The 21,474-nt window shown below is 35.8% G+C and overlaps 3 protein-coding genes across 31 annotated transcripts in view; 2 read left to right on the top strand and 1 right to left on the bottom strand.

The window, feature by feature from the left end:
- LOC123515007 overlaps positions 1-6,784 on the top strand; it is a 384,569-nt gene extending 377,785 nt beyond the window's left edge. For 21 of the 25 annotated variants that reach the window (XM_045273353.1, XM_045273346.1, XM_045273335.1 and 18 more), the window contains 4 exons: positions 108-377; positions 867-1,043; positions 1,269-1,527; positions 4,817-6,784. In XM_045273353.1, the coding sequence (XP_045129288.1) occupies positions 108-377; positions 867-1,043; positions 1,269-1,527; positions 4,817-4,923 (813 nt within the window). In that variant the 3' untranslated portion in view covers positions 4,924-6,784. Of the gene's footprint in view, positions 1-107; positions 378-866; positions 1,044-1,268; positions 1,572-3,947; positions 3,995-4,816 lie in introns of all 25 variants that reach the window. The other 4 variants (XR_006677730.1, XM_045273337.1, XM_045273344.1 and 1 more) reach the window with 4 other exon arrangements.
- A 723-nt stretch (positions 6,785-7,507) lies between these two features.
- Positions 7,508-11,886, top strand: LOC123514848 (bolA-like protein 1). Of its 3 annotated transcripts, none has more exons than XM_045273092.1 (5): positions 7,508-7,639; positions 8,908-8,982; positions 10,635-10,801; positions 11,186-11,254; positions 11,470-11,886. In XM_045273092.1, exons 1-5 carry the CDS (start codon positions 7,618-7,620, stop codon positions 11,548-11,550), a joined length of 414 nt encoding a protein of 137 aa, XP_045129027.1. In that variant the 5' UTR covers positions 7,508-7,617; the 3' UTR covers positions 11,551-11,886. The 3 variants fall into 3 exon arrangements, with proteins under 3 accessions (XP_045129027.1, XP_045129028.1, XP_045129029.1); XM_045273094.1 differs by lacking the exon at positions 7,508-7,639 and adding an exon at positions 8,300-8,610; XM_045273093.1 differs by lacking the exon at positions 8,908-8,982.
- Positions 11,887-16,322: 4,436 nt separating this feature from the next.
- Positions 16,323-20,538, bottom strand: LOC123514847 (phosphatidylinositol N-acetylglucosaminyltransferase subunit H-like). Of its 3 annotated transcripts, none has more exons than XM_045273089.1 (6): positions 20,387-20,538; positions 18,728-18,991; positions 18,151-18,325; positions 17,632-17,759; positions 17,367-17,447; positions 16,323-16,646 (listed from the first exon to the last, which is right to left on the bottom strand). In XM_045273089.1, exons 2-6 carry the CDS (start codon positions 18,878-18,880, stop codon positions 16,563-16,565), a joined length of 621 nt encoding a protein of 206 aa, XP_045129024.1. In that variant the 5' UTR covers positions 18,881-18,991; positions 20,387-20,538; the 3' UTR covers positions 16,323-16,562. The 3 variants fall into 3 exon arrangements, with proteins under 3 accessions (XP_045129024.1, XP_045129026.1, XP_045129025.1); XM_045273091.1 differs by having other exon boundaries at positions 20,330-20,470; XM_045273090.1 differs by lacking the exon at positions 20,387-20,538 and adding an exon at positions 20,134-20,252.
- Between the last annotated feature and the right edge of the window lie 936 nt (positions 20,539-21,474).

The following is a 21,474-nucleotide window of genomic DNA, read 5'->3' as shown; positions in this document are numbered from 1 at the left end:
ATTATTTTCCATATCAGTTTTACTATTGTTATTATGATAATGTTCTTTTACTTTTAGTTTGAAGTACTAGTAATGCATGGCTTTTTTTATTTTACTTAATCCTGTAGAATGAGAACCCCAAAGACCGACCATTAAGTGCACATGAGCAACTCTTTGGTTTCTCTCGTGAATCTGAGCCAACACCCCCAGCCTCCCCCTCCAAGTCAGACCCACCCTCCCCTGTATTCAAAAGTGCTGCTGCCAAAGAAATTATCAAGGAAATGGCTTCTGAAGCTGAAAAGCATCGCCGAGCAGTTCCAAAAGAGAAAAGAAGACACTTTACTATCTCCAGTAGTCATCCCTTAACACTAGAGACAAGGGACACAGGTGCTCAGGAGGTAATGTAATTGTAACTTGTCTCTTATAGTAAGCTAACTTTTCCTATTGTTTTACATGCAAACTAAACAAAAATGTATGTTGTTGGTCATTTAGTAGTAAGTTCTAATAGTTTTTTTTTATTGTATGTTCTCACATATATATCTTAATTAACGAGTAGAGTGTGTTATTTTATAATTTTTCATTTCTCTGTCAGTTGTTTGATTTTATTATGAGGCCTGTTCAGAAAGTATTTGATCATCGTTGAGGAAAAATAAGTGTCACGTTTTGGATTCCAACTCTTATCTTCTCTAAAGCAGGCTTCTTATGACTCCACTCACTTATTTGAGGTGCTTTTACATTATTTAGATATTCTTTGATGCCTTGCCTTGAAATAGCAGGGAGTTTAGCAAAATTCATTTTCTCTTAAATTATTTTCACATCCACTAATCTAAAGACATTGAATTCCTGAAGTTATTGTTTAACGACACACTTTTTAATTTTCTTTTTAGGGTGCCAGATCTCGAGATGACTGTGACATGGAGTGTGCCTTAAGACCACGTAACCATCCTGATGTTGTCAAGTCAACTTTAAGTACAAGAGATCTCCGCTTTAATGAATCTACAATAGACAACATTCTTGGTGCTCCAAATAAGATTTATATTCCTGAGAGATATATGCCAGATGCAGTGAGTATTTTATAATCATTATCACCTTAACACACTTATTTTATTACTATTATTACTTAGATTAATTAAAACTTATGTATCTTTTCATAACAAAATTTAAATGAAACTGTAATCAGTGTCTCATGAAAGATCTATCCATATTTTATTGTTGCAAGTGCCAGCTAATACTATACTGATTCCCAGCTCTATAATTGCAAGCCTGTAAGATTACATTTCTCCAAATAGGATGATGAGAAAGAGCCTACTGAGGAAGAACGGGTACACAGAGAACAGAAGGCTGAGTCAATTCGGAAAATGTTATCAGAGACCCAGACCACAGTGACAAAAGGTGAAGCAGAGGAAAGTTCATCGAAGCATGAGGGTGTTGCCAGCTCCACGGCACTCAAAGCCAAAGTTGCAGCAGAGAAGAAGGAGCGAGAACATCTTCTTGCTCTGAACCAGATCCTTGCACGCCAGGTCATGGAGAAGAGCCGAGTAGTAGCAGGTATGGAGTAGATCTGAAGACATGCCAGATCCCCTAAATGCATGGTTAGTGAAATAACCTCCTATTATTGTTGAATGATTTTTACAGGTATTAAATTATTGTTATTGTTATTTAAAACTGTGTAGCTAATCATGTCTTGAGCATATGTTTGAAATGTAATATTTTTTATTGGTTTCTGTTTTCAGAAATATGGCTTAGTTATCTTTTTTCAAATTTTATAGAGATGACATGGAGGGAGTAATGTGATACAGATTGATGAATTTTTGTATTGACAGACTAATTCTAAATGTTATGTATTTATTGGAAAATGTAAGTTTAAAAAGACCTGTAACTAGAATAACTTACCTACATTAATATTTGTTTGATGAAAAATAACCTGGAAACTACTGCATATAAGATGTCTTTGATACATCAAGTTTCCTTATTTGTCTTCAGAAGAGTCTTCTGTATGCAAAAGATTCAAAGATATATATAAATATAATATAATAAAAAAATATTCATTATTAAGACAGAAAATTCAAGTATTCCCAATACAAAAGGTAACCCCTTTAAGTTTTCATTTAGAAATACACTGAAGGTAAGTTTTGCACCAGTGTCAGTTAACAATTTTCCACTCCTCAGTTTTAGGCCAATTTGTTAAGATCATCAGCTTGAGCAATTCAGAGTGGGCATAATGAGATTCACTAAGGAGAGATAGCTTTGGAAGATTATGCAGTAGCTAACATGAAAGCTGTATGAAATTTCGTATATTGGGAGGATCAGGATAAGTGCCTCTGAAACCTTATATAACTTTGACATATTTCTGATTTTGTCTGAGAACTCATTAAAATATAGAATAAACATTAGAATTTTCCTTTCTGTGATAGGAAATCATCAAACTAAACCATAAATATTGCTTGATCATTATAACTGAATTTATGACACCTGATAAACCCTGATCACCATGTCTTGAATAGAATGTTACATCTTCCACATTTTTTTTTTTTTGTGTGAATATTTTTTTGCATGTTTTTAATTCAATTCTAACTAATTGTTCAAAGTCTATGTTCCATATTAGATAGTGTATGTCTTTATGTTGCATATAGCAGTTCTTGTCATGCTTTTTTGTCAACTTTAAGTCTCAAAAAAGTTCAGTTGAATGAAGTTTAAAACATAAAAATAAAGTTATTATTTATTATTTGCTCGGCATGTAATGTAACACATCCACTGTACTTCATTAAACTGCTTATAAAGTTCACAGATTTTTTTGCATTGTGGCTGAAGCATGTTGTCTACTCATTGTTTTCAACATGTCAACTAGTATATATATATATATATATATATATATATATATATATATATATATATATATATATATATATATATATATATATATATATATATATATATATATATATATATATATATATATATATATATATATATATATATATATATATATATATATATATATATATATATATATATATATGCATGATTCATTTGTTTTGTGGCCTTTCACTCCAAAGATACCAAGTGAAGACTGTTATTTCAGTGTGTTTCAGTTGATTGTGTTTTTCATTATTTAATGCACTATTCTATTTTTCACTGCATCCAAAATAGGATCTGTTAGTAAGTTCAACTCATATAGTCAAATCCTCTTGCAAGTACCAATGGCTGCCTATGCTTTTATCACATTTGGTTTCAACTACACATGCTTTTTTTATGAGAACACACAAGTATCCCATATCTACCAATGATAATATGTATAGTAATTATCCACACAATTTGGTGTATCATTTGATGATCATAAGAAAGTTTGTTTTAAGGTTTGCTTAGTTGCAATAGTGATTAATATACATTGAATAGATGAAAATCATTCTCCTTTGTATTCTTTGCCATTTGCTTTGAACTTGTAACAAAATAAGTGGTTAGTGTCTATACATTTAGCCAACTAAATCATGGTTCACTAACATTACCACTGCCCTGGCAAAGCAACAGAAGGTAACATTTAAAAGAGTAAGGTAGAAACAGTAGATTAAGGTGTATGCCTCATCAACATGTTAGACTTATAATGACTATTAACAGAAAGCTTACTCACTTTCCACTATGAATACTCTCAGTGACTTTTAGCTCATTTATACTAGTACTTAATCAAATATTTTCTTACTTTTATTTTATTATATTGATCTGAATTTTAAAACAAGACACATCCCAAGTACTTTTATGTCGATTTTAATGTGCTGTGACACTTGTCTGCAAGAGCTTTTGATTATTTTGAAATTACTCAATTTGAAGTTTATAATAATAAAGTGATGTTTTTGTCTGAACTTGATATAAGATGTACCCCAGCCAGTCTCACTTGCATGGTAGCTTGGAGTTTGAAAGTACGCCAGTTGGTAGTTGCATGTTGAATGTGTTTTGTTTTCCCCCCTTTTCAGCACACACCACAGTGGAGCCTCACCTGTAGCTGACCATGTAGCACCAGGTGGGTTAAGTTGCCAATACAGCTTGCTTGGGTCAGAGCCCAAGCTAATGCTTTGTTACATCCCCTTACTTTCATTAATCTTTTGTCCTTTATTTGCTGTATTAATACCAATTTAATATGTTTTTGTACCAATCATTAATCCAAACTACTTGATTGATCTTGTCATGTAAGAAAGTTAATGGAATGATCTTATAAACTAAAAGTGTTACTTATTGCATATGTCTCTTGTTCCCTAATAATTTCTTACAATTTTGATACCCATATATCCATTTCTTCCTGTTTACCATATGTTGTATCATATTTCACTTATATCTACATCTTGAATATAAACAACAATGATACCAATGATAAAAGTTAAATCTACACTATTTGACTTATCTGCCAGTCACAGTTTTATAGTACTTGGCAGAAGGAGACCATTTTTAGCCAATATACCTTCTATATCCTGTGTTTTGTAGGAAGTAGCAATATCAGTGGTTACCTGTCAGTGGGAGTATAGAGAGATAAGGAAGCTAAGCACACTGCTTGTGTAACTTTGCTAGGCCAGATTCAAATTTCTAAGTCTTGACTTTTATTTACATCAGGAATAAAACTTTATAAAGTAAACAAAATAACTATTAGAGGAATATAAAAGTTTTGGACATAGCACGGTAAGGTAGAGATTAAAAATGGTTTTAATTCATGTATATGAAAATTGATAATTCTTTTAGTACAGTTTGACATATATGTAGCCTGCAGCACTATTTTTATATGAGCATAATGAATATAATAATCTTTTAGATAGTCAACATATATTAAGATGGATCTGGTATTTGCTTACAGTTCGAGCTCTTACCATGTTGACCAAGCAACCAAGTTCTTCCGATGATGACCTCTCACCCATGCAACCACTTCCTCTTGTGCAGCAACGGGAAAACTACCTCGTCTAGAGAACCAAGGAATAATCTCTGTATGATAGGTTGGAAATGCCTTTACTTCAATATTTAGAAACTTACCTAGTCTAGCATCATGTTGTTTATGACCAAATAAAGTAATTGTGGAAGATTGTCATTTATAAAAATTGTTACATCCAATAATAAATGTTTTGTGTTTCTATGCACATCAGTTTGTCATAGAGTGGAACTCTGGAAAATGTTCCTGTAGACTGGAAATTACATCATATATATATATATAGCAAAGTAATCATACCTCAGAAATCAAAAGATAATCAAACTTGAAAAAAGCTTTGTAGGCAAACATTCTTGTCTTGGATTAGAAAAGAAAAAAAATGCATAATGTAAGAATCAGGTTATTTAATTCTGAATACTGTACTCAATACATACATTTTTGTGTGTTAGCATTATGAAAATATTAGCAACATATGAAAGATTTTACCAAATGATTTACCATCAGCTTATTATTGTAACATAGTTGAAAGTGTTTACATAAGAAATGTAAATAAAAATTACTGTGACAAACAAAAAAAGAAAAAAATATATGAATTACATACACATGCTTATTGTTATTAATAAGCATGTTGTTAAATTTTCAGTTCTCATTAAAAAAGAAATCATGTAAGTTACTTTTTGAAATGCATAACATATACAGAAATCTGCCTTACAAGTCACTACTCAGAAGTGTGCCAAGTGTGAGAGATGGATACAGGGCAGCCTCCTCATCAGCTCATCAGAACGTTTTGGTCATACTCACGATGCTCACACACACAACGTCTCTATCGTGAAATCAAATGCAGTTGTTATAGATCAATGTATAATACTTAAATCTTTCTGTAATATATTTGCTCAGCTGCTCTTCCAAATGGAGATAGTATTTTTTACATACTTTTATCCTAAATTGAATGAGTTCCACACATATTGTTATATAAATAATTAGCAAGATACTGAAGTGAAGCCAATCCCTATTTCAGTATTAAAGCTGACATTCAATGTAATACTGAATGTCCACACACTTGAGCTTCCAATGTTGTATTGAAGGTGTTCCAGTATCTCCAGTTTTATGGTGATTGTTGAGGATTTTTACCAATGAGCTACTTTGTCTTGATCTATGAATCCAGTCTCGGTGCCACATTAACTGGAGCTGGTTTGTCAGTTATGTAGGATCTACTTATATTGTTACACTATGTATTTTGTATGTATTTTTAGGTACTATCATTTTGTAGTTTTTGTTGCAAGAGAGAATGTTGTCTAACGGTTGCTATTTTTCTATATATTTACGTAAGAAGTCACCCACAGCTTGGATATGCCACTACGGCAGCTTTTGTGTAGGTACTGTGATTTTTGTATCCTAATGACTGACAGCCGGCTGCAATATATGACGTAGTGTAAATATTTTATATTCTATTACTAGGTAGATTTTTTATTGAAGGTATCTCTTGCATTTTTTTATATTTTGCCTTGAAGTATTATATGTATATTATTTTTTACTTAAAGGCCTAAAATTTGAAACTAGCTTTAAAACTACATTTATTGTTACTCAATACACAAATTGAGTTCTTTCAGACATATCTAAGCAATAATGTTCTGTACGATTTTTTCTCAACATTACCAAGTATTGATATCAGTGTGGTGAGACTGACAAAGAAAATTTTTATCTATTAAGATTTTATATGCCTTCAGTAATTATATAAGAAATATGAGAAAGACTGTGCTGTTGGTTATAAATATCAATGTATATTTTAACTGCTCCTGAACTTGTGTATTTTTTACAAAAAGCTATTGCCATATATTGCCAGTACTATTTTTTGAAAGTTGTGCAAAAGATTGTATTGTGCAATAAAACCTGATTGATTGATTAATCTTTTATTTCACATCCTTTTTTTTATAGATTTGGCATAATAAAGTCTCTCTTTGGTATTTCATCATGATACATCTCCTTTACAAGCTTCCAGGGTTGACACTTATTTGTGGAGGTTCTGAATATGATACTTCTATATAGGAGTGCCACTGGTAAAGGCCGACAAATATGAAAAAAAGTAAGGGCCCTCTTTCCATACAGATTTCATATTAAGAGTCTGAAGAAAAAAGGATAAACGTCTTTTAAGAGTCCAAAGTATGTGAAGAAAGAAATACTGAAGCAGACGGGGAGTTCCTGAGTTGACTAGCAAAAGGGGAAATTAGTTGACAATACTGGTTAATTCTTGCATTACATAGGTTGACAGAATAGGGATGAGACAGTTTCTGAGAGCACATCGTCCCTCTCAAAGATTGTGGCAACATACCAATCTCTCTCTCTCAGAGTCTCTCTCTCTCTCTGTGTGTGTGTGTGTGTGTGTCCTTTGCTCCTGTTATCTTACTGGTTGCCACTCTTTTTTCTTTTCTTTGATTTTTGTTCTTGCTTATCGGGCTATCCTTCCTCACTTCCGTAAGTCATGCCTCTCATTAATCATACAGAACTGATTTTTTTTGTTCCCGATAGTAAATAAAAGTTATTTTTTTCTATTCATTAATTGATTTCAATATATATTAAACTTAGAACATTCACATATCTTGTGGGTGAATATTGCATTAGGCACGTGGGCAGTCAGCTGAGTGCCTTCCACCTGTGTTTGTTTACTTCAATTCAGGGAGTCACGAGAAGAACAGAGTGAGGCAGCAAGGGCGTAATAACATGCCAAACTGACTGACATGACTGCATTATTTATGAATAGTAAGTCTTATGTATGTAGTGTGTGTGTGTGTGTGTGTGTGTGTGTGTGTGTGTGTGTGTGTGTGTGTGTGTGTGTGTGTAATTCACCACGGTCGTCTATGTGTCACCCAGCCAGCCTTCCCCATTACGGAGCGAGCTCAGAGATCATAGACCGATCTTCAGATAGGACTGAGACCACAATACACTCCACACACACCGGGAAAACGAGGCCACAACCCCTCGAGTTACATCCCGTACCTATTTACTGCTAGGTGAACATACCCTACACATTAAGAGGCTTGCCCGTTTGCCTTGCCGCGTGAGCTAACCACTACACTACGCGGTGTGTGTGTGTGTGTGTGTGTGTCCGCTTATTTCATACTGATGATTATGATATATATAATCCTAAGGGTTCAGTCGAAATAACTTCAGCCTACTAATTTCGAGACAGTGGACAAGAGTATTGCACTCGTTTCGTTTTGTGGTCCTGATCTGTGGATTAGCGTCTTACAAGGGTGAGTTGCCAGTTTTGCATTATTCCACTCGGACTCGTTTGGCGAGCTATCATAAGATACTCTCTCTCTCTCTCTCTCTCTCTCTCTCTCTCTCTCTCTCTCTCTCTCTCTCTCTCTGATCATACAACACACACAGACATATATATACACAGTACACACAGACACAGAACGAGTACGCTGTTCCCCATTTAATGAAATTAATCACAATATAATTATCTTGTCTAGAGAAAGAAAGAGAGAGTGCTTGCATCCTTGTTCACCCAAAATCGTAACATGACAAAGAAAATGCATAACTGATAACTCACACCTACTGGATGCAGGTTTAGCTATCCCAACACCACACAGATCACACATCGACATGAGTGTCAAAATATTATGCTCTCTTTAAATTGTGATCTACACAATGAAAGTATGAACAGTGAATTGATGAAGTGGATTAATCAAAACTTTACACAAACCAGCTCTCTCATGGAAATGGTAATGTTATACTGATATCTAATTTTTGTTACATTTTTCATGACCAATGTAACATAAGCAAATACGTTTTAACTTTAAGACACGGTATGTGAAGATGTGTTGTGGGTGAGTATTGCAGACACTCCAAACACTGGCCAGTCTGGTTAAAGATTGGAGTAAACTTTGAAGCATTGGGTCACACTGCTAATAAATCAGTTAGCATCACCACAGGGTTGACCATTTACATCTCTAAAGACGTTGGAGCTGGATTGCCAGTTCATATATACTAAAGTACTTATTATTTTTTTTCTTCTTCAGAACCAGTGCAACAGTTAATTTCACCAGCTCTGTGTTATCTTAGATGTTCTGCTTATCTCCGTACGATGGCAAAATGTAAGTACATATCAGCAATTCTGCTTTGATATTCCATTTCATGTATTTTACAAATCCACACTTAGGCAAATAAACACACACACACACACACAGAAAAGGAAGATCGTGCGTATCCAATTTATTATGTTTTTATTCAAGAGTGACTGACATATTACAACATAGAGAGGGATGGGTTGATACTATTTACCTGAACTTGAGAAAGGCCTTTGATAAAGTGCCACACAATAGACTGATGTGGAAACTAAAGAAGATTGGAGGAGTAAGTGATAAACTAGCAAAATGGGTGGAAAATTACTTAGTGGGAAGAGAAAGGCAACAGTGGTGAAAGGAAAGAAGTCTGAGTGGAAAAAGGTAACCAGTGGAGTTCCACAAGGGTCAGTGCTTGGTCCCATCATGTTTTTTGATTTATATTAATGATATGCCAGTTGGAATTGACAGTTACATGAATATGTTCGTGGACAATACTAAAATTATGAGAAGAGTAAAGAATGTGGAAGTTTGTAACAAGTTACAGGAAGATCTTGATAAAATATATGAATGGAGTAAAGAGTGGCAGATAGAATTTAATATAAACAAGAGCCATGTTATGAAAATGGGAAGAAGTAGATACAGACCAAACAGGGATTACAGGCTGGGTGATGAGAAAATTGAAGAGACCAATGAGGAGAAAGACCTAGGAGTAACCGTGCAAAACACTTTGTCACCGGAGAAACACATTAACAAGATATTTTGGAAAACATATAACATGCTTCAAAATATTGGTCTTGCATTCCACTACCTAGATGAAGGAATGATGAAGAAGATACTATGCACTTTAATAAGACCCCAGTTAGAATATGCAGCTTGCATCTGGTCACCCCATATGAAGAAAAATGTGAAGAAGGTGGAAAGGTTACAGAGGCTGGCAACAAGGATGGTACCAGGACTCAGGGAGTTAGACTATGAGGAAAGGCTGAGGGAACTGGGGCTGACCACATTAGAAGAGAAAAGAACAAGGGGAGACATGATAACTATGTATAAATTGGTGAACAAGATTGACATATTGGACAGAGAGTTGATAAAGGTGACCACAAGTAATCATCTCCGAGGACATGGAAAAAAACTAATAAAAGACATCTGTCTAAATGACGTGAGAAATTACAGTTTCCTGCATCCTAGTATTGATAAGTGGAATAAACTAAGCAGTGATGTCGTTGACACAGTGTGTGTCAATTAGATGAAAGAGAGATATGACAGGAGTGGCCAAGGAGGCAGGACACAGAGAGCTTAGCTCAGGCCCTGTAATACACAAATAGTTAAATACACACACACACACACGTTTATGCAAATATAAGTGAGGTAATTTCAGCATCAGTAGAGTACAGTTTTTAACTAAGAAACTTTAAAGTAGAATCTCACAAGTAATTTTTTTCAATATCTCATATTTCTCATGTTCTTGTGTTTTCTTATAACTAGTGGCAATACTATTATTTGATTTAGTGGAAGTTCAAAGATTTGGTGAAAGTTTGTAATATATTTGGGAACAGAACACACATCAGAAAAAGATGGTTGAGTGATGTTATTTGTGAAAAAGGATGAGCAAGTGAAATCTCTAAACAGATGGACATGGTGTAAATGTACATGTTTACATTTAACTATTTTCTTTATTTCAGGTGGTCCTGTGGAATCATTAATAAAGAATAAATTAAATGAGGCTTTACATCCCTCCCACATGGAAATTGTAAATGAGTCCTTCATGCATAATGTTCCACCAGGATCAGAAACACACTTCAAGATCTTAGTAGTGTCTGAGGCATTTGATGGGTTGCCTCTGATTAAGGTAAATATTTATCACAAAAATACATTATGTTTTCTCCATGAGCATTTGAAATGAGGAATATTTTTTCAAAGAGACTAATTCATTTCCATATGTTTGAATGATATAATACCAGTGTACTGGGAACCATAACTCTGTAGTCTGGTGTAACAGTTACTGTAGGCTCAGAAATATCCTTTTGATATATAAGACATCAATTACTGTGAAATACGTACTCGTAGCTCAGGTAAACCCATGAAAGACTGATTGGGATCCATAATAGAAAACTGGAGATCTTTCATGTTACATCAGGAAAAAAAGATATTGATTTTTTTTTAATGCAAGTACTTGTTCCTAAATATGCATCACTTTTTGCATGTATCTCATTAAAGCATTTCACCTCTACAGCGTCATCGACTAGTTAATACTACCCTTGATGAGGAGCTGAAGACTGGAGTCCATGCTCTTTCTATTGTGGTGAGTACAAATTAATAAATAAGAAGTACAATAAAAATATGTGTTGTGTGTAGACTTGGGCTAACACTTGGTGCCCTGATAGTTGAATGTGAGTTCTCCAAAAGTCTTCTGAAGAGTAAAGCCCCTAAAGTAATAATATGGCTAGAATAGCACTCATGCAGGAATGGAATTATGTTGTATGTTATTAATGACTTGTTTCTTTTATTCCACTACAGGCAAAAACACCTGCCCAGTGGTCTGAGAATCCACAGCAAATGGAGTCCAGCCCTGCATGCCGTGGAGGTTTTGGTAAATAGTTGGAATAATATACAATAGATTTTTGTATATATTATAGATCATATATAACTTTCATGTAAATATATAAAGTATTTCTGTATTAGTGTTGTCAGTAATCATTAGTTCAGCCCAGAATTTGTTCATATCTGCATGCAGATGCAGAGTACCATATATTTTCTTAGTTTTCAATAAATAATTGCTGACAATAATGAACCAAAAGGAGATGAACTAGCTCACTTGACAGGGTATCATTGGAGCCACTATTTACATTTTTACATGATTTATAAAGGAGTACTTGAGGATATTATGACAATATATGTAGTAGTACTCTATGAGTAAATCACATCACAAGTTTAGTATAATTTTTCATTATTACTGTGATGTGTCAGATGCAACATGTTTACAATCTTAAGTGGTAGAAACTAGATGTTAACATTTCCCAATTGCTAACATGTGGTATAGTGTCTCTTATCAGTTCTTATGAAAACAATATATTTTTTTCTTCTTTCTTACATATAAAGGATCACCATTAAGACTCCCCATTACTTCAATTTGGAAAGAAAATTAGTCTTCTATGATTCCTTTTCTTTTTCTTCATTGATTGACAATATATTTTCAATTACATCAAGGTTGCATGGTAGCAAATCTTAAATTTCATGTACTGCAACCATGCTTCTGTTCCTCACCACAGTCTGTTGTGGTAAAAACATCATTCTTAGATATGTAAGGTCATTCATAGCAACAACTTTCACTAGAAATTCCAGTCAAACCACTCCTTGATATGAAAAGGCAGCTCACACCATCACTAGTTATTCCAGTTTTCAGTCTTTTGTGGGTGGTACAGTGGAACCATGTGCAGTTCCCTACCCGTATTCCTGACCGCCTTGGAGACACGCCCAACATTCTTGATCTTTTCCTAACCTCCAACCCTTCTGCTTACTCTGTTAAACTTTCCTCTCCGTTGGGCTCCTCCGACCACAATCTAATTTCCGTTACCTGTTCTATCACTCCAGTGCAGCCTCAGGACCCGCCTAAGCGGAGGTGCTTCTAGCATTTTAACTCTGCTAAGTGGGAGGAACTAAGGCAGTACTATTCTGATTTCCTTGGGATGATTATTGTTTTCATGTCAGAGATCCTTCTCTTTGTGCCGAGCGCATAACAGAGGTGATTATCTCTGGCATGGAGCTATACATTCCTCATACTTTCTCTAACCCTAAAGCTAAAAAGCCTTGGTTTAACTCTGCTTGTTCTCGTGCTGTCAATGATAGAGAGGCGGCTCACAAACGGTTCCGTAGCCATCCAACTGCTGAAACTCATGCCCTATATATTTCTGCCCGTAATCATGCCAAATCTATTCTCCAACTTACTAAAAACTCTTTCATCAATAGAAAATGTCAAAGTCTTTCCAATTCTAACTCCTCTCGAGATTTCTGGCATCTAGCCAATAATATCTCTAACAACTTTACTTCTTCGTCTTTCCCTCCTTTACTTCATCCAGATGGCTCTACAGCTGTCTCTTCTTTTCTAAAGCTGAACTCTTCGCTCAAACCTTTGCTACCAACTCAACTTTGGATGATTCTGGGCATATTCCTCCTACTCCTCCACCCTCTGACTACTTCATCCCTAAAATTAAAATTCTTTATAAAGACGTTTTCCTGGCCCTCTCTGGCCTTGATTCTCGGAAGGCTTACGGTCCGGATGGAGTCCCTCCTGTTGTTCTCAAAAACTGTGCTTCCGAACTCGCTCACTGCCTGGTCAAACTCTTTCATCTGTGTCTCTACTTCTATTTATCCTTCTTGCTGGAAGTTTGCTCACATTCAACCTGTCCCTAAAAAAGGTGACCACTCCAATCCTTCTAACTACCGCCCTATAGCTTTGATTTCCTGCCTTTCTAAAGCCTTTGAGTCTATCCTTAATAGGAAGATAATGAGGCATCTATCAGCTCACAACCTTCTCTCTGATTGCCAGTATGGTTTCCGTAAAGGCAGATCTACTGGTGATCTTCTTACTTTCCTAACTGAATCTTGGTCATCCTCTTTAGGGACTTCGGTGAAACCTTTGCTGTCGGCCTTGACATATCGAAAGCCTTCGATAGAGTCTGGCACAAATCTTTAATTTCTAAACTACCCTCCTACGGATTCTATCCTTCTCTCTGTACCTTCATCTCCAGTTTCCTTTCCGATCGTTCTATTGCTGCTGTAGTAGACGGTCACTGTTCTTCCCTAAAACTATCAACAGTGGTGTTCCACAGGGTTCTGTCCTATCACCCACTCTCTTTCTATTATTCATCAATGATCTCCTAAATCTGACTCAATGCCCTATCCACTCCTATGCTGATGATACCACCTTGCATTATTCAACAGCGTTCAACAGACGCCCAACCCAACAACAATTAAATGACTCAAGGCGAGATGCTATAGGACGCCTAACTTCTGATCTTTCACTTGTTTCTGATTGGGGCAGAGAAAACCTGGTTTTGTTCAATGCCTCAAAAACTCAATTTCTACAACTATCTACTCGACATAACCTTCCAGACAACTATCCTCTCTTCTTCAATAACACTCAACTTCCCTCTCCTCTACATTAAACACACTCGGTCTATCCTTCACTAAAAATCTAAACTGGAAATTTCACATCTCTACTCTTGCTAAATCAGCTTCCAAGAAGTTAGGTGTCCTGTGGCGTCTTCGTCCATTTTCTCTCCCTCCCAGCTGCTTGCTCTGTACAGGGCCTTATCCGCCCGTGTATGGAGTATGGCTCTCATGTCTGGGGATCCACACACAGCTTTACTAAACAAGGTGGAATCTAAAGCTTTTCGTCTTATCAACTCTTCTCCTCTAACTGACTGTCTTGATTCTTTAAGTCACCGCCGCAATGTTGCATCTTTATCTGTCTTCTACCGCTGTTTTCATGCTGTCTGCTCTTCTGAACTTGCTAACTGCATGCCTTCCCCCCTCCTGCGGCCTCGCTGCACAAGACTCTCTACTTCTTCTCATCCCTATTCTGTCCATCTTCCTAATGCAAGAGTTAACCAGTATCTTCACTCCTTCATTCCCTACACTGGTAAACTCTGGAACTCTCTACCTGTGTCTGTATTTCCACCTGCCTATGACTTAAACTCTTTCAAAAGAGGAGTGTCAAGACACCTCTTACGTTAACTGGACCCTCCTTTTAGATTTTTTTGTTTTTTCTTTCTCCTACTTTCCTCTTAACAGGGCCTGGCAACCAGCGGGATTTTTTTTTTCTCCAACACTTTGTTTTCCCTTGCCCAGTGCCCTTGTAATGTAAAAAAAAAAAAAAAAAAAAAAAAACTTTGGAGGCTATGTGGTCCCCAAGCAAATGGGTTCAAATCCTGGCCATCATCGAATGTAGGAAGGGCTTCCACTTGGGGGTAACAGTCTCTTAGGAGGTACCCAACATATCTCCTGTAGCCTGTAATTCCTGTTAAAAAGAACAAATTGTTAAAGAAAAATTCCTTGGTCTTCAAATTCATCCATTACATATCTCATTAATTGTGAATGTTACTTCTTCAGACTGCTAAAGTTTACCAAACAAAATGGTACGGAAGTTTTGGTATGGATGCTGTTAGGTTCTTTGTGGCAAGGCAGGTAGACAAGTCCAACATCTTACTGATGTAATGACACAGATCTTCCAGCAAGTGTGGAGTACTTTGCTTAATATCTCAGGGACATAATCTTTGCGCTTTATTTTTTAGTCACACTTGGTCATTATCTCTGTATCCCATATGGCTCCACATGTGCTCCTTACTTTTGTTTAGTCCACCTTGATGGCAGATCCAGTCTTGCAGTGTACAGAAAGTGATTATCTCCTCAGAGCAACTGGGATTGTATCCATTAAACATTTAATCAAATGTAGATATCACAAGTCTAGTTAAAAATCCTGAGAAACAGCAACTTACATATGATGTTCCTTAATGCTTATGGTTCACTAATCTGTAGAAGCAAGTTGCCACATTACCACTTTATTTTTAACCATTTATTTTTTTATTTCATTTGATTATCCTTTTAATACATAGGATATCATTTACCTGTCCTTTTCTCTACAGTAATACAAAAATTGGATAATATTTAGTACTGATTAGATAAATGGTATATATAATCATCCACACAGGAGAAATTAAAACTTCAACTTATGGATTTATTTACTTATAAAAAATTGTATACACAACAAATTGGAGTAACAAAATACTGGCACATTGTAAAAAGATCATAAAGGTGTAAAAGAACAGAATGAAATTGCCTGAAGTTTGCATTGGACATTTCCACTAAGCCATCCATCATCCTGCACCACCCTGAGGCAATACTCAGTCACAACTTTGAGGGAAAAAATTGCTCATCTCTAGTGAAATTGTTATCATCTGGGATTCCTAATTATTATTTTTTTTCCAAAGTTTATTTGATATCATGGCATGCTACAACTGAATAGCTACTGAATTACCACATATTATCAGGCCTGAAGGCAAAGTTCATATTCTTAACATATTTGGTTATCTTGTTTTAATTACTATCATTTTACACATCATGTCATGTGAGTCCACCAGACATTGGCAGATGAGGTGCCCTTCAGGTGTCACTTCATGCTGGATGGTTCAGTGTAAGTCAGTCAGCTGATCAAATTTGAGAATTTTATAGTATAATTTTTTAAATTAATGCTAAATGAGAAAATATATAATTACAACAAAGAGAAGAATTGGTTGGCAATGTTTGCAATGATGATCCCTTAAGGCATCCTAGTTTTGGAAAGCTCTCAACAGGACCAAGGCAGATCCTAATGACACCTGGTCAAATTATGTGGTTTTGAGGAAATCATCAGGTTACTGACTCATGTTCCAGTTCAGAATCAGACCTAATAAGCATGTGAGCTAATTTAATTTGTCTTTGGAGATGAGCTTGTGTAAAACATTTACACATGAAATTATATTAAGATTTCAACCCAGAGAGAAACATATGTATGTACAATCATCTATTTTGCAGTTTATAGTTTACATATCTAAAAATTTTTCTGAACTGGATCATCTAAGACTAAGACTAGGATTCAAGACATCTTGGCATGCTGAATAAATATATCGGAGACAAGGCAGACGAGGCCAGGTGTTCTGTAGGAGAAAAACATCTTATTTAAAACAATTGAGATATTGTATGCTATAACAGGTCAGAACAATCAGACTCATTAGTACAACACTATAAACTGCCTCCTTCCCTTACTACAATCTTTTGTGCAAAACACTAAATAACAATCTTAAATACTAAATAACTTAATCAATGTCATGTATATGCTCATGCCATGATAAGAAAACTGTACAGGGATGTTTGTGATCATCAGGCAAAGTGGTATGAAAGTTTTGTCAACCTTATGGAACCTACAGAAATCCAAATGGAATGTTTTTCCTGGGGCAGCATGATTTTTAATAAAAAATCCAACTTTGAAATGAAAATTAATTTTCATACTTGTGTGATAATATGAGTTGTTAGACAGGTAAAGTAGATTAAGACATTTCATAACAAATAAAGAAGCAAAATATAACTGCAATAAAATGTTTAATGGTTCAACTCATAGAGAATGTATCCTAACAATATGAGCAAGATCAAGTGTTGACAAAGGCATTATAAATGTTTACGTCCTTGCAACTAGTGAATGATAAATTCTACTGACATACAATACAATATTAGTAACATTACATTTATGATGCCCATTAATTGTTCAAATAACTCCATTACTATATATCATTCTTGTTATACCATTCACTCATCTATAATATTAAACCAGTCAGTATGGTCTAGATTTGAGCATGGAAAAATGTAGAAGAGACACTTACTAAATATAGTGGAATTAATTCTTGGTTTGGCACTGCAGCCTCTTCTTTCACAAGGAGAGCCATGTAAAATAGCACACGTTGCTGAAAATAAAAGTGGATATTTAAATACTACTGATATTAAAAAAAGTATTTAAAGCAAAAAAATGGAACAATTACCTTTTTCATGATAAATAGAGCATAAGTACCAATGTCAGAGTATTAGTATTAGCTATCATGAAGAAAGTAAGATTTTTTCACTTCCATAAAACAAGTTGACAACACTCACCATTGATATAGTTTCTGCAATTATTATGTCAACTACACTTCCCCAAGGAATAAATCGTGTATGTTGTTTTCCCATGTAGAATGTTGCAGTTGTCTGTATGCCAAGACCTGCAACAACCAGCAATGTTTCTGGAAAGTTGATAAAAAATTAATATTTAAAAATCATACTATAACAAATTTTCTGTACTTATAAATGTAAGTAAGTCTCAAATTTCACCATTCCCAATGGTTTTTGAGACTAGGCAACCAGTTCAGTTTATATAAATAGCTAATCAGTGAATGGATCTGATGCCAGGCTGGTTGGCATAAATGTCAATTCCAACAAGACAGCACTTTGGTGGCCCTCAGCTACGGACTACACATATATAGATAAAATTCATGATCAATCCAGTGACTTTATCTATTTATAAAACAAGTTAACAATTCCACAAGGGATAGCCATGACAATGTACCACACTCATACACTCTTCATTCATGCCTTTAGCCTCACAGATCCTTGACGGAAAGGGTCTTTACTCACCGGAGACTATTTTTCCATGGATCCTGTACATCAGCGTTGCCAGCTGCATAAGAACAGCAGTGCACAGCCATCCCACATGGAGTGTATGGAACTGTATGACAAATGCCATTACAGTTAAGATGAGTGTGTATCTGATCCATGGCAGGAACTGTATACGACCACCACTTACATTGACCTGTTAGGATATAAAAAATTGGTTAGCTACTTTCTTTAGAAATAACCCACCTGGAATATACTAGATAGGTAGACAGCTACTTCTCACAATTCTGCCAAGCAATTCAAGTTCCAAAGGAGAATTAGCATCATACACAGAGAATAAAGTGACATAGGCTATAGCACTATCATCACCACCACAGTGCATGTCAAAAGCTTTCCAAACAGCTGGAGGAGGAATACATTACTAGTGATTGAGAAAGATGTTGATGCTGACTGGTGGTAAAATCATGACCCCTCAGTATAGCATCTTGTACCTATTCTCTGCTACTTGGGTGAAAAAAGAATTGCAGAAGGAAAGGAAAAAGTCCCAAATGTCTTCATCCATATTTGTCTACACCACACCCCAATCATTGTCACTCACCTCAACTGCACGCTTGTTGTTGGAATGTTTCTTTAACCTCACATCCACATATATTTCTTCTCCATGAACATTTTTAAAGGTCATGGATGGTTGCCTTTGCCTGGTGGAGTCACATTCAGATCTTCTTTTCTGGTCAGACTGAAAGTTATACATGCATTTAGTTTCAGCTCTGCATGTCTCAGCTTTCAGTAAGCATTATCATGTTACGGTCTTGATTACTGTAAGGTAGCTGGACTGGCAGGTCTTGAGCAGGAGCCTTCTTGTCTGCAAAAGATTAACTGTTTTCAGGAAGATTTCAATCTAATTTCAACATCTTTAAACTATGTACAAACTGACCTACTTAAGTAAGGGGTAAATCTTAGCAATAGCATCTCCTTAACTATTTTCAAATACATACCTCTCTTCCCCCTCAGCAAGCTTAAGGGCACATGGGGAATCAAATTTACACAAAATTTAGCAAAATTTGCTCCTGAAAATAGTCTATGGACCCTCTTAGCCTAAACTAGCTGGGGAGCTGTGCCTCCCAGACCACCATCCCTACAGTCTTTACTATAACCTAACCAAACCTAACCTAAATGTCTCATAGCAGAGGGTCCTGTACTCCCCTGATCTCTCTTGAACTAAACTAACTGGGGAGCTGTGCCCTCCAAACTCCTCCTTGAATCTTTACCCTAACCTAACCTAGACTAGGTTAGAATATGTAAAGTGCAGTAGGGATTTATTTTCCAACATGGCGTGCAATTTCTCATTTCCCACCAGTTCTGTTTGGGGGCAGATACCAAAACCTCACCTGGTTGGCTACCCTGTTCAAGACTTGACTGCTCAAGGGAGATTAATTTTAGGTAGATAGGGGAAGCCTACAACTTGCTGGCAAGTCAGCCCATTTTCTATGTACTACCTCATGAGTTATAATTTCTGGAAAACCTAGCTGAGAAGAAATCCTGAGTCACCTGTAATATATTATTTCAACATTTTTCTGCCTTTTTATACTAACGTACATGTATACAATAGATTTTCTGAAGATCTGAAAGGAAATCATCGAGAAAAAATAAGGAGACACGGAGTAATACTTGACCATTACCCTTATTTATGCCTTATCTGAACACAATCCTGGTTTCTCAATGGGTCTGGTGGCCACGAAGAGAGGGAAAGTGGAAAATGAAAGTATTGTCTGAAACTGCAATTTTACCATTTAACCTCTTAGTGTGCATGTATCTTCCACTTGTACCGTAACTATCAACATTTATGAGAGTTTGGGACCATGTTAACGCTAAAAGATGTATCCAAAAAAGGAATTCCGATAACAAATTATTATATTGAAGGAAAACCCTAATGACTATGATAAATACCAGGACCTTCCTACACAAAACAAATCAACTCCACCGCATATAGCCTGACCACATCACCTCCGCATCCCGGACCTTTGGGGCACAAGAGGCTGTGACACAGCCTGCACGACCCCAACAAACCCCCAAGAAGACTATGATATAAATAATGTCGACCCACGGCTATATCGCGTATCTATATATATATATATATAAAAAAAAAAAACCCTCCTGCATGTCCTAAAAGTAAGTGAGACAGCAAGGGAAAATTACTAACCTTCTCCTGGTCTCTGAAGAGAGTAATAGTACGGAAATAAGCAGTAATAATACTCACTGTTTCCCTGTTTACACTGAGGAGTGCCGAGTCAGTTGTGCTATCCCTATCAGCTGATGGTACCTCCCTAGCGGCAAATTTGAACTAATAGTATGTTACGTGAGACCTTCACTTCATTTTTTTTTTTTTTTTTTTACCAATAATATCAACTTTTTACGTAATTAATCTTGCCATTCAGTCTCAACAGTAGCATATCAAGTATCTGTACGAGGTAGTTTCTTCTTCCTGAGCTGAAAGTAGTGTTGCGGCCTGTGGGTGAAGTCCTAAGTAAATCTTAAAATAGAATCACAGGTGAACAAAATTTTGTTATTGGGAATAAGCCCAATAAAGAGACAGCATACGTATGTATAATTTATCAATTTGAAGGTACTTTGGACATAAATATCTATCACACGTTTGATAGTCTGATAGATGGATCATAGATCCACTTCAAGAAGGATGAATTAGAGGAGGCATGATGTGATTGACGTCACAAAAGTGAAGCCAGCGCGCTTCCGCTGCTGCCCCTAACCCCCTTTTCATCCTTAATTTCACTTTCATATCCATGTTTCGAGGCTGCCTATCATATATGTGTGACCTTAAAAGACTTCCTCGAACCTCCTTGATCCACTTGCATGTTAGTTAGCTGAACGGTAAAATAATAAAAAAAAAAAAAGATATCAAAAGGCTGATGAAGCAAAGATCATAAATTACAAGATGTGAAATTTTCAGAATAAAAAAATATGAATACTAAACAAATAGATGAAGCGAACCTTACCTATACCTATGATAAATATGCATAACATAACATAAATAATAGGATAACAAAGGGCCACCAGGGCCCATCTAGGTTATCCTGTATCAGTCGCACAGCGACCTCGTCATCAGTACTTAAAGATACACTTACAAGTACACAATACATTATATACTAATTCTAAATATTTGGCCCATTAACAGGGCTAAGTCCTGCAGCGAAATCCTCTACAATTTGTGGTCCCCATACATGGGGATCATGTCTTGTTTAACTATAGTAAATTTTTTTATAAAAACTATCATGCAGTGCTATACATAATTATAAATCTAATAAATTTAAGTGCTTATCTAATCTG

The sequence above is a fragment of the Portunus trituberculatus genome, chromosome 38, assembly GCF_017591435.1.
Source record: "Portunus trituberculatus isolate SZX2019 chromosome 38, ASM1759143v1, whole genome shotgun sequence".
NCBI classification, from domain to species: domain Eukaryota; kingdom Metazoa; phylum Arthropoda; class Malacostraca; order Decapoda; family Portunidae; genus Portunus; species Portunus trituberculatus.
This window is presented reverse-complemented; position numbering and strand designations above follow the sequence as displayed.